The sequence below is a fragment of the Meleagris gallopavo genome, chromosome 8 (genome assembly GCF_905368555.1).
Source record: "Meleagris gallopavo chromosome 8, MGAL_WU_HG_1.1, whole genome shotgun sequence".
NCBI classification, from domain to species: Eukaryota; Metazoa; Chordata; class Aves; order Galliformes; family Phasianidae; genus Meleagris; species Meleagris gallopavo.
In genome coordinates this window covers 32,289,777-32,304,697 of record NC_139411.1, presented here as the reverse complement: position 1 = coordinate 32,304,697, position 14,921 = coordinate 32,289,777, and the positions used below count along the sequence as shown (strand labels likewise).

Genomic DNA, 14,921 nt, shown 5'->3' with positions numbered 1-14,921 from the left:
ATTGCAAAGGGTTAGAATAAGTACCTAGCCTGCCTGCAGCCAGTAACAACTTTAACAGCTTAACACATTTGATGCTGTAAGTTAAACACAAAGATCATCTTTTACATCTTAATTAACAATAGGCAACAAACAGGCCAGTTTCCTGATTATATTCTTTCCTTGACTCATATGCATGGAAAGGTTTCCCTTCACTGATGCATCAACAACACATGAAGTGACAATGGTGATCTAAGGCATCACCTTAAAAACACCTTGATGGCTCAAGGATCTCTCACTGCCTTAAATTCCAGATTTTTAATAGAGATGATCCATTTTATTATATTAAAATGAGTTTGAAATTTATGTCCAAGTGTTTCTTCAGCTGATAAGGGACGTATTTGTTACCATGGCATCTCAAGAGCAGAATAAAAGTAGAGGTACATGGCAGCTGAATCCTCCATGTCTGGGAAGGACATTATCTTCTTCCTCAGATGACAAAGGAGCAGAATGTGGTCAAGAGGCAATGCCACGACAAGCAGCATCTTCCAATGCCTGCAAGAGTTCACTCATCTCTGAGGCAGCTGTGGCTTTGCTTGTGTTGCCTTTTATTATTATAATTTTAAACAGTCCTCCTCAGGACTGTTCACCTTACACTTCTCTTCTTCCTAAAAGTTAAACTCAAAAATCTAAAGAAAACATTGTTCCTACCAACGTATTTTGCTACTAATGCTAGTTGCAAAAAGCAATATTACCACTTTGCAGTTCATAAAGAACAGAAATCCTATGAGTGTTAGAGATGCTATACACAGCCTGCAACATCAAACATAATGCAGAAAGAACCACATGATTTATTAGCACAACTTCACATTTATTAAAAATGAGATTTAAAGCCTATTCTAGGAGAGCAGAGAAAAATATTAGAGATGACCAAAAGGAGAAAATTATTTTGGTTTTGGTAGCTGAGAATAATTGTTCATTTTTATTTATTGCTAATTAAGGAAGCAGTATTATCTCACAGTTCTACAGAAGTTAATATCAGCTTAAGAAACTATATTCTGAAGGGCACAACCAATTTCAAGATGAAAAATTTGAGGACCTTAGTGTTGCGTTTCCTTTATTGTCTAAGAATGCATGGTGATCTTCTTTAATATTGTAATACTTCAAAGAAGTGGCTCTGGCAACTTTAAGGAAGTTGCACAGACAACATTATTACCTGTAACATGAAGTAGAAATCAAAGCTGAAGGCATATCATATGTAAATGAAGCATGAAAAAATGCCAGGTCCTAATTTGAGTAATTTTAATAGTTGTTGTTCTTTGAAAGCAGTCAACATATTGACGACTATGAAATATTTCCAAATACTACGAACGTCTAGAAAAGACTGAGAAAGCAAACAAGCAAAACGACTCCAACATTATCAATCACAAACCAAAAGCAGTAAGTACTTCTATTTCACATGGTGGTTTCTGTATTCTACAAAATCCCCAAATCACTGTGTTACTGCTGAGCTATGATCCTGTATTCGCGATGAAATTCCAAAAGTCATTTCTGCATTTTTTGCTAAGCATCCTCTTAGGCTATAAGACTGCCAGACTGCAGTAAGTCTGATGTGCTCTGAATATAAAACACTTAGGATGCACTTGGAGAGAGATGTCCCTGGAAAAGACCGCAATAGAACTGTGAGTTGAGTAGGAAGTCGCAGAGTAGTAACTTTCCCCCTGGACAGAGGGGTGACCAAAGAATTAATTAACGTGACAACTCAAAGCACAGCTCCCCCGTCCCCACCTCCTCATTCCCAGCCTCAGCTCCTGGTGACTCAGGGAGGAAGGATGCCACGGCCCGGCATGACTCACACCCAGTGACCCACCCACACTCCCTGCCCACCATCGCTGCGAGGAGAAGCCATGGCAACCAAGCACAAGAACTAAAGAGAGGGCACAGTCTGGAAGTGGGAAATATTTGCTACGATGGCTGCCACCAGCCCTGGTTGCTGCAGCCTCTGGATGTGGCCAGGCAGCTGACAGGTACGCACGAAAAATGTATATAAGGTGGTTTTGAAAAGAGCAAAATACACCAACTCCATTCCTGGCTTTCCATGAGAATATGTCAGTGGCAGAGCGGCCTCCACACAACACATCCTCATGTACACAGCTGTCTGTCCAACACTAAAGAATGACAAAGCTCTCTTTGGGCGCAACATACAGAAAATACTGGATATTGCACCTTGGAAACAACACAAAATAGATTATTGTGGAGCACAGCCATGATGTTATCTCCCCCTGAAAACAAACTCACCCTCTCTCTTACTGCTATTATTCATATCCACGCGGCAGTGAAATGTCACAGGGCCTGTCTTCAGTGTATTTCAGTATAAAAGTCTCAACTATGTGGCAAACAGAGGCACCCTGGGTTAAGGGGATGCAGATATACTCTGTTTACTTGCAGACATTACTCCCTAAAGTAAAACTAAGGGTGTGGAGAGAGCACAGTTGAGATACTAAACTGTGAGTAGATACTTGGCAACTTAATCCAAAATAGTGTGTCAAGCCATCCACAATCCCACCCAGAGGAAGGGAGACTGCATGCAGGTCAGTGCATACAGCTCCACTCAAGCTGCAAGACAGAAACTCCAGCGCTTCTACGAACTCACCATTCTGGGTAAGCTTTGTAGAACAGACCAGAGTAGAAATCTGGAAAGAGTCTTTGCTGATGGTGCAGCTACCAAGGTTCTGCATGCTCTTCCCCGTTGCAGAGTGTCCCTTTTCCTCCAACTCTATTTTAGTGGAAGGCAGACTTAAATATGTGGAGGCATCCTCAAGCTTCTTTGCTTCTGCCTGCAGCAGAGTTTTACATGCAACATGAAAAACAATTTAAAAAAAAAAAAAAAAAACGAGCAAAAAATCCTCATAACAGTAAAATTTTATTATTTACCCTGGAATTCCTTAAGAGTTGGCTCCACAATTGGAGTTATCCAATGAGTCGTTAACAATTGCACTAACCCAACTACAGCTTGGAGCCAAGATCTGATATTTAAAGGGCTAGACAAGTAGCTTTCCCCCCAGCCATGAAAATCCATATAAATAAAATTCAATTACAAGCCTAAGAAATTCAACAATTAAACCATCCCTGAGAAAACAGATCCCAGGTTTAACCATCAATCTGCCATACTGGCAAGCTGCACAGTACTTGCTAACTAGTTTCTTGATCTGCTATAATGTTCCACAACAAGCATTTTGCTGTGTACATCACTGTGTAACAAAGCAGTGCTCTGGAAATAAGCAGTGCTCTGGAAATAAGCAGTGCTCTGGAAATAAGCAGTGCTCTGGAAATAAGCAGTGCTCATACTTGGCCACCAACTATGGGAAGAGTATCTCAAAATTCTATACCTTATAAACTATAAGGTCATGTTCTCCATCTCTCAGCGTTGTTCCATCGTATCTCATGAGCTTCACAAATGCTAAGGCAAATATTTTTTCAGATTTATCTTTGGCTGTTAAAAAGAAGAATCATACATAATTAAGTATTCAACATTAGCAGTGACACTTCATCTCAGGTGTAAAAAAATGGACAGCCTGTATGCGAGTGATATCCTTAGAAAGGCTCTCATTGCAGAAGTAAAAAAACATGGTCTTATATGTGTAACATAGAACCAAAAACAGGAAAAAAAAAAAAAAAGCATCAGTGTCTGGCCATGCTAACCCACTGTACAACCAATATAGACTAGCTAATGCATTCAAGTATGCTCTCATTATTCAACACGTAGTATCAAAAAATAACAAGGCAACCATGCTTAATAGAAATTGCAAAGTAAATTATGAAATAAAACCAGAAGGAAAGTGCAAGCAACTTGAGGTGGTCCATGAGCCTATGAAGAAGCACTGAGACACTAACACAGACTGTAATTTATATTTAAACTGTGGCTAACCTAAATGTTTGTACCATCACATATTTTTTTTCTACTCTAGTAGTCTGCAGTTCACAATCATAATTTTGACACCAATGACTCTAATTATCTGCATACAGAGTTTTCATTAGTAGGTACTAGTCTCAACACAAAGAGAATCTCTTATTAATGACCATTTTACAAAACATTCTGCTTTAACTAAATAATTGTTATGGGATAATGAATTCCACACACAGAGATGACCATATATAAAAAGTACTGCATACCTTAAAATGCATCCAATGGACACCACCTGGATTAACACTTTGGTCAACACAAGTATTCTGCAGCAAAAAAAAATTGCTGCCAACATAAAAAGGTATTCTTGTCCATCGAGACAGCCATTGGCATTATTGGGCAATGAATGAAAGTTATCATAATCAAGATGAACCCGACATTTTACTAGAGAACAACTGCTGACAAATGGAAGAATGTCTAGCAGGATTGGCTGGATGCTCAGCCTACCAAAGCATCTGAGCTGCCAACAACATTACCCAAAAGCTGAGGGAGAACCACAAGCCCTCAAGTATCGCTTATTTCAAAACAACCACAAGTCAGCTTGAGAACCAGAAACGGAAACCAAGTTTCCTAATAGCTTCTACTACTGATCCTAAGCCTGCTGTAACTTCTCTTTCACATTCTTATTTCATATGTGGGATGCTACTAAACATTTAAATATCTTCACTACCACCTACCTCTGAGATGAGCAACACCACAACCCTCTCAGTTCCTAACTGAAAGCTTTACTCACTAGCCCTTATATTTAGTTTGGAGAAATGACTGGGCAGGAAAAGAAAAAGGCAATGCCAAAGATAAGAGCTAGAAGCTGCAAAGAGAAAAGAAGTTGAAAAGCAAACATAAAATAACCTTATCCCCACAGCAAAACCAAGTGTAACAGTCAATTACAGATTAGAAATTTTATGCCTGTTTCAGCAGATTTTGGCACCAAGGCACTGACAAGAATCATAATGAAAAGGTCAAATTACTCACAGTCCTGTGACGATCTGTGTCGGAACGTGAACCTCAAATGACTCCGGTTCACATCCTCAATAGGGATTGCGACCTTCACGTTTTGTGAGAGGGGATGGAGAAAGGAAACAGTCAGAGCAGTATCTTCAAACGTACTTACTGCTACCAAATCTCATCTAGACATTTTCAATGCTAGTCTTGGCTCTTTAAAAAACAGTAAGGTTAAGGACAAGCTTCAGTTGGCCACCAAAGACCAAAGGTCACAGACTCCCCAGGAAAATCAACAATTCTTGCACTAAGAAAAAAAAAAAAGAAAATGAAGCAAGGCTGTTAAGCTACCCAGCAAGACATGGAGATACTAAGGCTGACAGGGCACGATGGTTGAAATCTCAAAGCATTCCCTACCAATCCCTCCAGCTCAGGAATGAGCCCACCTTGACAATGACTGACAAAGATGAACTTCAAGATATTTATTACCTATGCACCACTTGTACTACATAAACCATTAGCTCATCACTGATCCCCACATAACCAACACGCAGAGATGTGACTACTATTCTCCCCTGACATTTTTGCTAGAGTTGCTCTATTTCCTCAGTCACATGCACCAGCAAGTTCTATGCTGTCTACTGCTCCCTACTGCATCAGAGCTTCTGAGACTCCCAAGCAGCCACTTTCCGTTGCCACATGCAATGAGAGCTCCTTTACTTGAAACCATGGTGTGGAGAGGTGCTGAGAGCCTCTTCTTTGATATGCATCTACTGTTCCCACTGACTACAGAATATTTCATTAAGCTAACATTGGCCTCCTACATAAAAATTGGCATTTAAACTAAAATGTTATTACCCAAGCAGCTTCAGCAAGCTTGCAGCACAATCAGCCAAGTCCCAAAGCAACGATGAGTTCAACAGTATAGCAATTATGTTTTAATCTCAATATTCTGCTTTTCTAGGTCAGTTTCATGAAAAGAGTAAAAACCATTCCTAAACAGATGGTGCAGTGCCCCCATAACAGCCATCTTGACCAAAAGGACGAAATAATTTTTTTTTATGCAATTTTTTCCAGCCATCTCTGAAATACCTTCTTTTGTTCTACTGAGGATGGCTACAAGTATTCATTTTCCTAAATTCGCTTCTCAAGACTTTCCAATGAAATCTGTATTAGCTTCATATGAACACAAATGGATGAAATTATTGTAACGTGTTTGTACCTTCACAGTCTCAAACCAGCGAGGCTGCTTTACTTGGTAATATATAACTGATTTGTACTCTGAGATGGCTTCATCGCCAGCACCAGGAAAAATAACACTCTAGAAAACACAAGCAGAAGAGAAAATGTTTATGTCCATCTTAATCTCTACTTTTCAACTCAATAAATAAAAAATAAATTAGTAAGTAGGTCAAAACATGACAGAAAACATGCACTAATAGGATAAGGGAATCATGAGAGGAAGAAAATTTTGTTGTAAACAAAAATAGGGACTAAAGTTGAAAATATCTAAAAAGATGTTGAAGAGATTAAACATAGATATAAAAAAATTAAAAAGTTAACTAAATAATACCTCTAATCTTTTCCCATCCTCATCATAAACAGACACTGTAACTTCTACATTTTTTGCTGTTGTTTTACTGCCTTTGTCAAAATCTCCTTGAACCAACGTTACATAGATATCATTCCGAACATCACCTGCAAGAAAAGCAGCACAAAGTTTGGAGCAATTTTCACAGTGAATGCTTTGATTTGTGAAATGAGCAATGGATGGAATCAATGTCCAACATCACCACTAACACACACACAGACACACACACACACACACGCATATACAGAGCAAAATGTATGAAAGCCACCATATTTTCAACACTGAAAACCAGCAGTGCTGAAAGCAGCTATGGTTAGCTAAAATTGGTTTAAGATTTGTAAAACTTGAACTACCAATGCATAAAGCTGAAGCTAACAAATAGACAGAACAACCACAGAATTATTCCTGGACTGAAAGAATACATCCTCATCATTAGGATTATGTACCATATCATCCCAGGAACGCCTCAGGTCTCTCATTGGCTTTATCCCTTATTTTCATTATTAATTTGAAAGGTTACACCTCAATTCCTTCAACTTATCTCACACACGTACTTTTATATGACAGCCTATAACATTACAGTGGGAGATGTTCTGATGTTTTTGCTGCTGAGGGCTTCAGGGGAGGACTACATTTAGCTTTATGTCTCAAAATGCTCTTCAGCCTCATCCCCATTAAAACAGAACTTTGAAATGAACTGGGAAACAGGATTTCCAATAATTCCAAGAGGCAGATGGTCTATGTGCCAACATCCCATCGTACCAAGATGAGGTGCTGAGGCACTTAGAACATATTGGCTTTATTGTAAAATATCTGACAAATGCAGTCTGCAGCCACAGGAGGAGAGCTGGAACTCGCTCGTTTCTGAAAGTATCTGATGGCTTCTCCAGAGCCCATCAATCTGAAAGGACAGGGCCATCTTTTCTTGTATTCTGAAGTTTGGCTTCTCTTACTGTCGGGGTTTTTATTTGTTTGGGGGTTTGTTTTTGTAAATAAGTACCAGACTTAAACATCCACAGAATATACACAGAAAGGAGACGTTATAGCTCTCTTCTATATGTATTATCCAAAGTCAGCACAAACCCTAACAGAGCTGCTATCTCTAGATCAAGCCTTTTGCTCTGAAAAGTCTTATCTGATTTCAAGCTTGGATTCACCTCAAGGAGACAGAAGTTTTACATCTGCCCTTGCTAGGGAGACAATAAGAACAGTGCATTCTGTATACATTTTCCTTCTCTGGAAACAGGTGCATTTCCCTTACCATCTCACTATCATATCTCTGTTTGGGGGGAGAGGGATGTTACTAGATTTATTAATTTCTGCAGCATGTGTGGCAAGTATACACCTATCACCAATCTATATGTATTTTGGGACAAGATCATAGAATCAAGGTTGGAAAAGGCCTCCAAGATCATCCAGAAAAGACCTCCAAGATCCTTTGATGACGTCCTATTTCTAATAGATACCACTACCATTTGCAGGTTCCTTTTTCCCCAAGGTTTCTGTGCATACAGGTATTTAAAGAAGGTTAAAAATTAACAAAGCAGAGCGCATTCACACAATGGCTTACCAGGCATAATAATCTCAGGAAACCCCATTTTCCGAGCCACAGCTGTTGACCTATCCACTAAGTGTGGAAACTCTTTTCTAATCTGATGAATATCTCCTGGAAGAAGTTTCAAAGTCACCCACAAACCTGTTGGGTAAAAATCACTATTATTATACTTGTGGTTTCTCTAGTTATTGAAGACATTTATCCATTTAGGGGACACATTCAGGAACGACTGCATACAGCTTCTCACAGACAGGCCTACAAAGCCCAGGCCTCAGTCACGACCTGGAACCTTCACTACAACACATCCTTACTGAGAACAACAGGTCAGCAGGATCACAGTAGAACAGCTGTAAGGGGGAAACCACTGGGCAGCTGCCAGACACACGGAGGCCCTTCACATGCCACCATTAACACCAGAACTCCTCCTGGCAGCATTCTGAGAACCAGACTTGTCTCACTCCTCATGTCTTACACACAGGGCCTTGTAGAAATGTGGCTATTAAGCCATTAACAGAACAGCCTCAAGCTTTCAGCTCTCACAAGTTCTTTCTAAGGGGAATATTTATCTTCCACAGGAAGAAAGAGAAGCAGCACATTTTCCCATTCAAAGCTAGGTTAGGTTTTACAACCAAGCAATCTGGATACACCAAGGCAGTCAGCATCAACAGCTGACAGATACCCTGAAATGGTTCAGGCCCACCACCCCCATCAGCTGTTTTCAAGGCACTGAACACCCAGATCTACAGCATCAGCTTTACACAGTCAACATTTTCCTCTCTCTTCAGCAGCAGAAGCAGCCGCTAAAGCCAGTGCTTGCCAACTAACATCAGGCATGCTTGTTATAGGGGGGGGAAAAAAAGACACTAAAAAAGTTTTCCACACTTGGTAAAGTGATTGCCAATTACGCTGAAGCATGAAATAATTGCAGCAGCAATTTTCAGAAAATCCCAAAATTAAAAACTGTGAAAAGAATGCCCCAAAAATATTCATCTATGAAATGACTGTGTGAGTAACAGGATAACCCACAATTTACCTATGCATTTGTTTTGTATATATCTGGCAGCTAGCTTTCTTTTTTACTAAAATCTCTCACAAATGGCTTTGGTCTGACTTGTTGCCAAAGACAGTTCTACCAGCTGCTATTTCATTACACAGTAATGTACCCACAAGGACTGGCCAAGCCACAACACTTTGTCCTCTTTGGTTTGCCTGGGGGTGGGCAGGGCCCTGCTTAGGGAAAGCATTTGGAATGAATCAGTTTCCTCCTTTCTGATATGCATTTCTCACAAGTGAAAACTGAAGAAGGCAGGAATCAGAACCAAGTTTTCCACTTTAGTTTAAAAAAAATGTATATATACGTATGAAAATTTAGAGTTTTACTTACTGTACGTCATTTCAAAAATCAATTAAAAAAAAAAATCAGCAAAGCAGTACATAATTAGTCCTGGGCCTATTTTTCATATACTCAAAAGCCAGCTGTAAGCAGAGAGCTCCGCACCCACCTGCCAGGAATTCGTACTGAAAAAGGATACAGCCAATACTGTAACCAGAGGCACACAATTCACTTTTTAGCTGGCAGATACATTGTAAGTGTTGTATGCAACAAAGGCAATCCAGAGGAAACAAGAGGGATCACTGGGGCTTCCTCCTGCAGAGGCAACAGTGTGGGATCTGATGGGAGAAATCCCCTTCTTGCTTGATGGGAAGCCAGCTGCTGCAAACGCAGCTGCAAACAAGGAGAAAGAGGGGAAGGAAAGGACTATTCCTTCCTTCAGCAGAAGGCAGACAACATCTGCAGCTCTGTGGCACAAGGGCAGACTTCCTGAAGCAGTTTTCAGCCCCGAAGCACAGAGATGTCCCAGTGAGGGACACTAAAGAGAAAAGACAGAGGGTCTGCAGGGCTGACAACAGGGGCAAAAGATGCTGAGCAGAAATAGCAGAATCAACCTTGAAGGAGAGGAAGCACAACACAGATATATTTTCTGGTACCAAACAACAGTGTTGGTGATATTATGCTCCCTTGACTCCACGGTTATAACAATCCCATGCTGAAAATCGAGCAATGAGCATTTTTTACATACACCAGTGTATAGAAAGAACTGTACGTACCCTGACCCTTGTGGTTAACTTCTTTAGCAGCAATCACTTTGTTTATAACAGTCTGCAGGAAATCATTCTCCCCTGCCACCCTGGGTGAAAAACGGGATGATATGTTCAGCTGCTTGTGTCGAATGGCGTCATCCAACGCTAGCCTGGAGGATGCACATGACGACCAACACCAGGAAACAAAGGGTCACAGAAAACCAGAAGTCACAGTAACAAGGAAACACAAAAGATCGTATCATAGTTGTGACAAAGAGTATTTATTAGTCAACGCAAGACAAAGGACAGGAAAGGTAACAAGAAAGACAGAGGAAGACCATTAATCAGAAGAACGCTGATCTACTCAAGAGAAGTACAGCAAACTCGTGTTGTTACTTCTTCCTTCAGGAACATGCATGCACAGCCCCCATAATTCTTTATTAGGACAGGAAGGGCATCTCCCACCTGAGAACCCCCAGTTAAGCAGTGAAAACCTACACAGGTAGGTTTTTGTTTTAAATACAAAGCCACAGACTGGCCCTGCTGCGCCTCCAGGGTCACTGCTGGGGGTCCACAAAGGAAGCAGCAGTGCATATAGCCTGAGGGAAAAGCTTCTATCCATCTCACAGAAATGGTAGAGGACAAGAAAAGCAGATAATCCAAACATTGATGAATAAATGAAAAGATGAAACCTATAAATAAACACCAGCATTAAGTGTCATTTAAGCAATCTTGCCAAGTGCTTTTGACAGCCATTGTGTTGGTGGCTAGTGAATGAATACAAACAAACGAAGATATGAAAACAGAGTTGCATGTGGTACAACAGAAGCGAAGCATGGGATGAGAAGAAAAATGTGGCTCATATATACAGCCTAAGTCTACATTAGAAATAATGACACCAGCATTCACTGCGTGCTTTCACATTATTCGTGCTGTTTGGAATAGACTTTTTCTGAAGCATGTTTTAATTTAGTGCTGCAAAAAAAAAAATTACATCCCATATCTTTTCAAATACCTGATTTATACAAACAGAAAAAATAAATCAGTTTTAATGGAACAGAAAACTAGATGTGCCATTAGCATCCACTTTGACACACAAAGATTCATCTTCATTGCATATTTTCACACTTGCTAGAAGAAAGCTGGCTATTGTTTGCCACACAATAAACATATCATGAAAGCACTCTTCCCTGAAGAAGGCTGTTTCCCTTGAAAAACAGAGTTACACTTCTGATTTTCACAGTAACTGATGCTGTTACATACAAACAAAACATTAGGTATACATCCATTCCCAGCAGAACCTTGACATTCTGCCTATATACCCCTGGATCTTCAAACCACGAGGTTTCCAAAACCTTCCAAAATTAGGCCTTTTTACCAAAATGAAGTTTAATTCGTGACTACATTATTTCAAGGTTTTTTGTTTTTGTTTGTTTTTTGCATTATTAAACACCCTCTGAATACCCATTAGCATATTAATCAAGGAATTTTTGGTTAACATTACTTCATTGTTCGCAATGTTGAACAGATGGCAGTGTAACATTTCTTAGAAAGAATAAACTAAGCGTTGCAGCTCTACACACATGCATTTGTCTTATCCCTTCTACCTTTCTACACTTCATACAATAGAAAAAAAAACCTCCATGAACTATGGATCGAAGTGAAGTTTTGCCACAGTTCTCCTCTGTTAAAATGCCTTTACTGCTAGAAGCACTTTCTACTAAATTAAAGATATATGTGTACATTCTACACACTAAAAAAAAATAATCAGGTTGTATTTCTGAATGTGATCTAGTGGCAGAAAATCAAAACTGATTTGCAACTGCACTGAATGCAAACACATCAGAGCTCATTTAATTACTCCAAAAGTTGTCTAACAGAAATGGATATTACTGTTTTCATTTTAGCCTCTGCCCAATGCATCTTACAGACTAAAATAATAAAACCCAAAAAGACAGCAACTGTGGCTTCAGTTTACTCTCAAGTATGGAAAGGTCTGCAGTTTCAGAAGACTGAAACCAAAACCAAGCAGGATGCTAATCTCCCTGATCCTCTACATCGACTACAACATGCACAGCAGGCAGATCTGCCTCACCATCCAACCAAAATATTTAATGGTTCTAGTGAAGTCTCACATGAAAAAAACAAATGAGAAGTATTCCAGGATGTATACCAAGCCATTTTTCAAATTCTCAACACTTATTTTTACAACGACTATGGGCCCTACTGGGCCATTTCATCTCCTACCAAGGAAAAGATAAATGCTGTCATTAACTCATTTCACAGAGGTCACCTGGATTGGATGTCTTTATCAGTCTTAGCCAGCGTTGAACCAGCAATGTAACTATTTCAAGCACTGCACTTCTTAAGTGTGATAACCCTGACATCTTTATGCAAAAAAAAAAAAAAAAAGAAAAAAGAAAACAAAACTAAACCAAGAATGTACCCGTTAAACTCAATTTTAAAAATTTAAAGTAAATTTTTGGTGCTGACAGTACTACAACTACTGGGAAATCGCCAACAACAAAAATTAAGAAGTAATATTTAAGATAAGCTATCAAACTGAAATAAATCAACTTCAGAGTACCATAGAACACATCTTGCAATCAAAATTTAAACCGTAATAAAAAGGTCACAATCTTTTTACTTCTGCTTATTCTTTAAGCTGTTCATTACTTACGGTTGAAATGGTATGAAGTGCTGCTTGTCCTCATCATCGACTTTTCCATTAATGATGTCGGTAACATCCATTACTGAAAACAAAAATGAAGTACACTGAATTTAAGGATAAATGCAGGAAAAAGAGTGCTGAGGGGACACCCTGAGGGGTAGGGAAACAACAGTGACTAAGCTCAGGCTTAGGCAACCGTGTGATGTGACAACTAGGGATGCTGCACACAAGAAGTTACCTGCTACTCCAAAAGGCCGCCGGAGCCCAGAAGTCAACTTCCTCGTGTTGTTGTCCCTCAGCTCCATTCTGCCCACCCTCACAATCTGACAAACGAAACTGATTTTCTCTCTTTTCAGGTCTTTGCTGCCGAGGTCCTAGAAATATTAGTTTTCTCAGATTGTTTTATCGTAGCTGAATTACGAGTTCCATTTAGTACAGTTTAGAACATTTGCCTTCGTCATCGCAGGCTCTAGCACAAGAACAAATTGTTCCCAGAATTTTAAGCATGTTTGTAACGGTAGTTACGCCTTATCTTGACTTTAGTGTGAATTAGTTGCTTAGGAAGCCAAGTCATTTCTAGTAAATTAAACCTTCACGGAGTGACCTCACCCTTGTGTTTAAAAGTTTTAAAGAGACACTTATTTATAAGAAATATCTCATAGGAGCCTCCAGCAGGACTGTGACTGGCAGAGCCAACCCCACCATTGGCACAGAGGTTATTAACTCCTCAGTTATTCACAGAATGTGAGAGAAATCCTTTAGACTCTGCAAGCTGAAGCAGCCTCACCAGACTTACAGTGAACACTGCTCGGAGGTTGTGCAACCTGTCGATGTCCTTGGGGAGCCCAGAGCTTGACCACCGCACCAAGTAGTTTTCACTGAAAAAACAGCATTTTTGTTTAAATGGCTTCACTCAATGTACGGTTATAAAATCAATTTACAGAGGAATATCTTAAGCCCAATCTATCTATGCTAATCAAATTAATATTTACTTAATAGACAGCTGCCATTTTTTTTTTGCATGCATCGCTCGTGAAGGAAAGCAGCTCTTCAGCAAGGGAGCGTACAGATTTCTGCAAGGAAGCAGGGGGTGCAGGAACGGCTCACAGTGCTGTCAGTGCTGCTGCCAACAAAGCACACGCAGCCTTGCAGGTGTGTTCATGTCTCATTTAAGCTCTGCACTTAAGGAACTGAAGACACGGTGTGATAAGGAACAGCACGACCCTGAAATGCACCCGGAGTGAAGGGACTTGCCGGATGCTGTGCTGAATACGACTGAAGTGCTGCTGCATCATTACTTCCCAGATAACCCTGTCCTACACATTTCACAGAAATTTGACTTTCATAAGCCCTGCATCATCCTGCAGAACTAGCACACTACCTTAACTGAGGAAGAACAGAGAAGGGAGTACACTCAGGAGTACACTAACCTGATAAATTTTGATTCATGGGGATCATAGAGAGACATGAGGACTTCAGCATCTTCCCCTATTTTGCAGACTACATTTTTTAAATTTACAAATAAAGCAAACGAAGGAGTGGCAGCAAACTTAGCTTGTCTGTTGATATCGATATTCTGTTTCTGAGACTGTAATTCAAGAACAGAAGAAACTTAGATTTAATTTAACCTCACAAATATCCAACTGTTACAAAATCTTCCTGAAACCTTTAAGACAGTAAAAGGAGTTTCATCTGTTGTGTGCCTGCTCTTGTTGTCTTTGTTTATATTAGACCCAGAAAATGCAGTTTGTTGTAAATTTGAAGAGCTCGAAATCGAATCTCGAATCTTGAAGAGCTGCTCCATAAGGAATAAAAAAAATGAAATAAAAATAAATTAAGAAGCGTTGATGCACTCACTTATTAAAAAAGGAAGCTACTTAAATGGAGAAGAGAGTCTAAACCACTCCTGGCAAAAAAGCAAACTTGTTTTCTTCTGTCTCTCCTATGGCATGTATCAAGACAGCCAGGAGAGCCAGCAGTGCTCTCTACAGCTAACCAGCCCACCCTTCATCCATTAGCTCCACAGCACTTTCCATGAATGCCTTATCTAGGCAGGAGGAAGGAGCACACATGGGACAAAAAGAAGATAGGAGGGAGGACACTGGAAGCAGAGGACTCTTCTCATTGGCACCAAACTGCAGCA

At 39.9% G+C, this 14,921-nt stretch overlaps 1 protein-coding gene across 2 annotated transcripts in view; it reads right to left on the bottom strand.

Moving 5' to 3' along the window:
- Positions 1 to 14,921, bottom strand: part of DOCK1 (dedicator of cytokinesis 1) — a 274,016-nt gene that overhangs the window by 222,729 nt on the left and 36,366 nt on the right. The window contains exons 8-18 of one of the 2 annotated variants that reach the window (XM_085229833.1): positions 14,209 to 14,366; positions 13,575 to 13,656; positions 13,017 to 13,152; positions 12,788 to 12,860; positions 10,135 to 10,277; positions 8,041 to 8,166; positions 6,453 to 6,577; positions 6,102 to 6,200; positions 4,913 to 4,985; positions 3,366 to 3,469; positions 2,630 to 2,813 (exon numbers count right to left, since the gene is read on the bottom strand). In XM_085229833.1, the coding sequence (XP_085085959.1) occupies positions 2,630 to 2,813; positions 3,366 to 3,469; positions 4,913 to 4,985; positions 6,102 to 6,200; positions 6,453 to 6,577; positions 8,041 to 8,166; positions 10,135 to 10,277; positions 12,788 to 12,860; positions 13,017 to 13,152; positions 13,575 to 13,656; positions 14,209 to 14,366 (1,303 nt within the window). The remainder of the gene's footprint in view (positions 1 to 2,629; positions 2,814 to 3,365; positions 3,470 to 4,912; positions 4,986 to 6,101; positions 6,201 to 6,452; positions 6,578 to 8,040; positions 8,167 to 10,134; positions 10,278 to 12,787; positions 12,861 to 13,016; positions 13,153 to 13,574; positions 13,657 to 14,208; positions 14,367 to 14,921) is intronic. The other variant, XM_085229834.1, reaches the window with a different exon arrangement.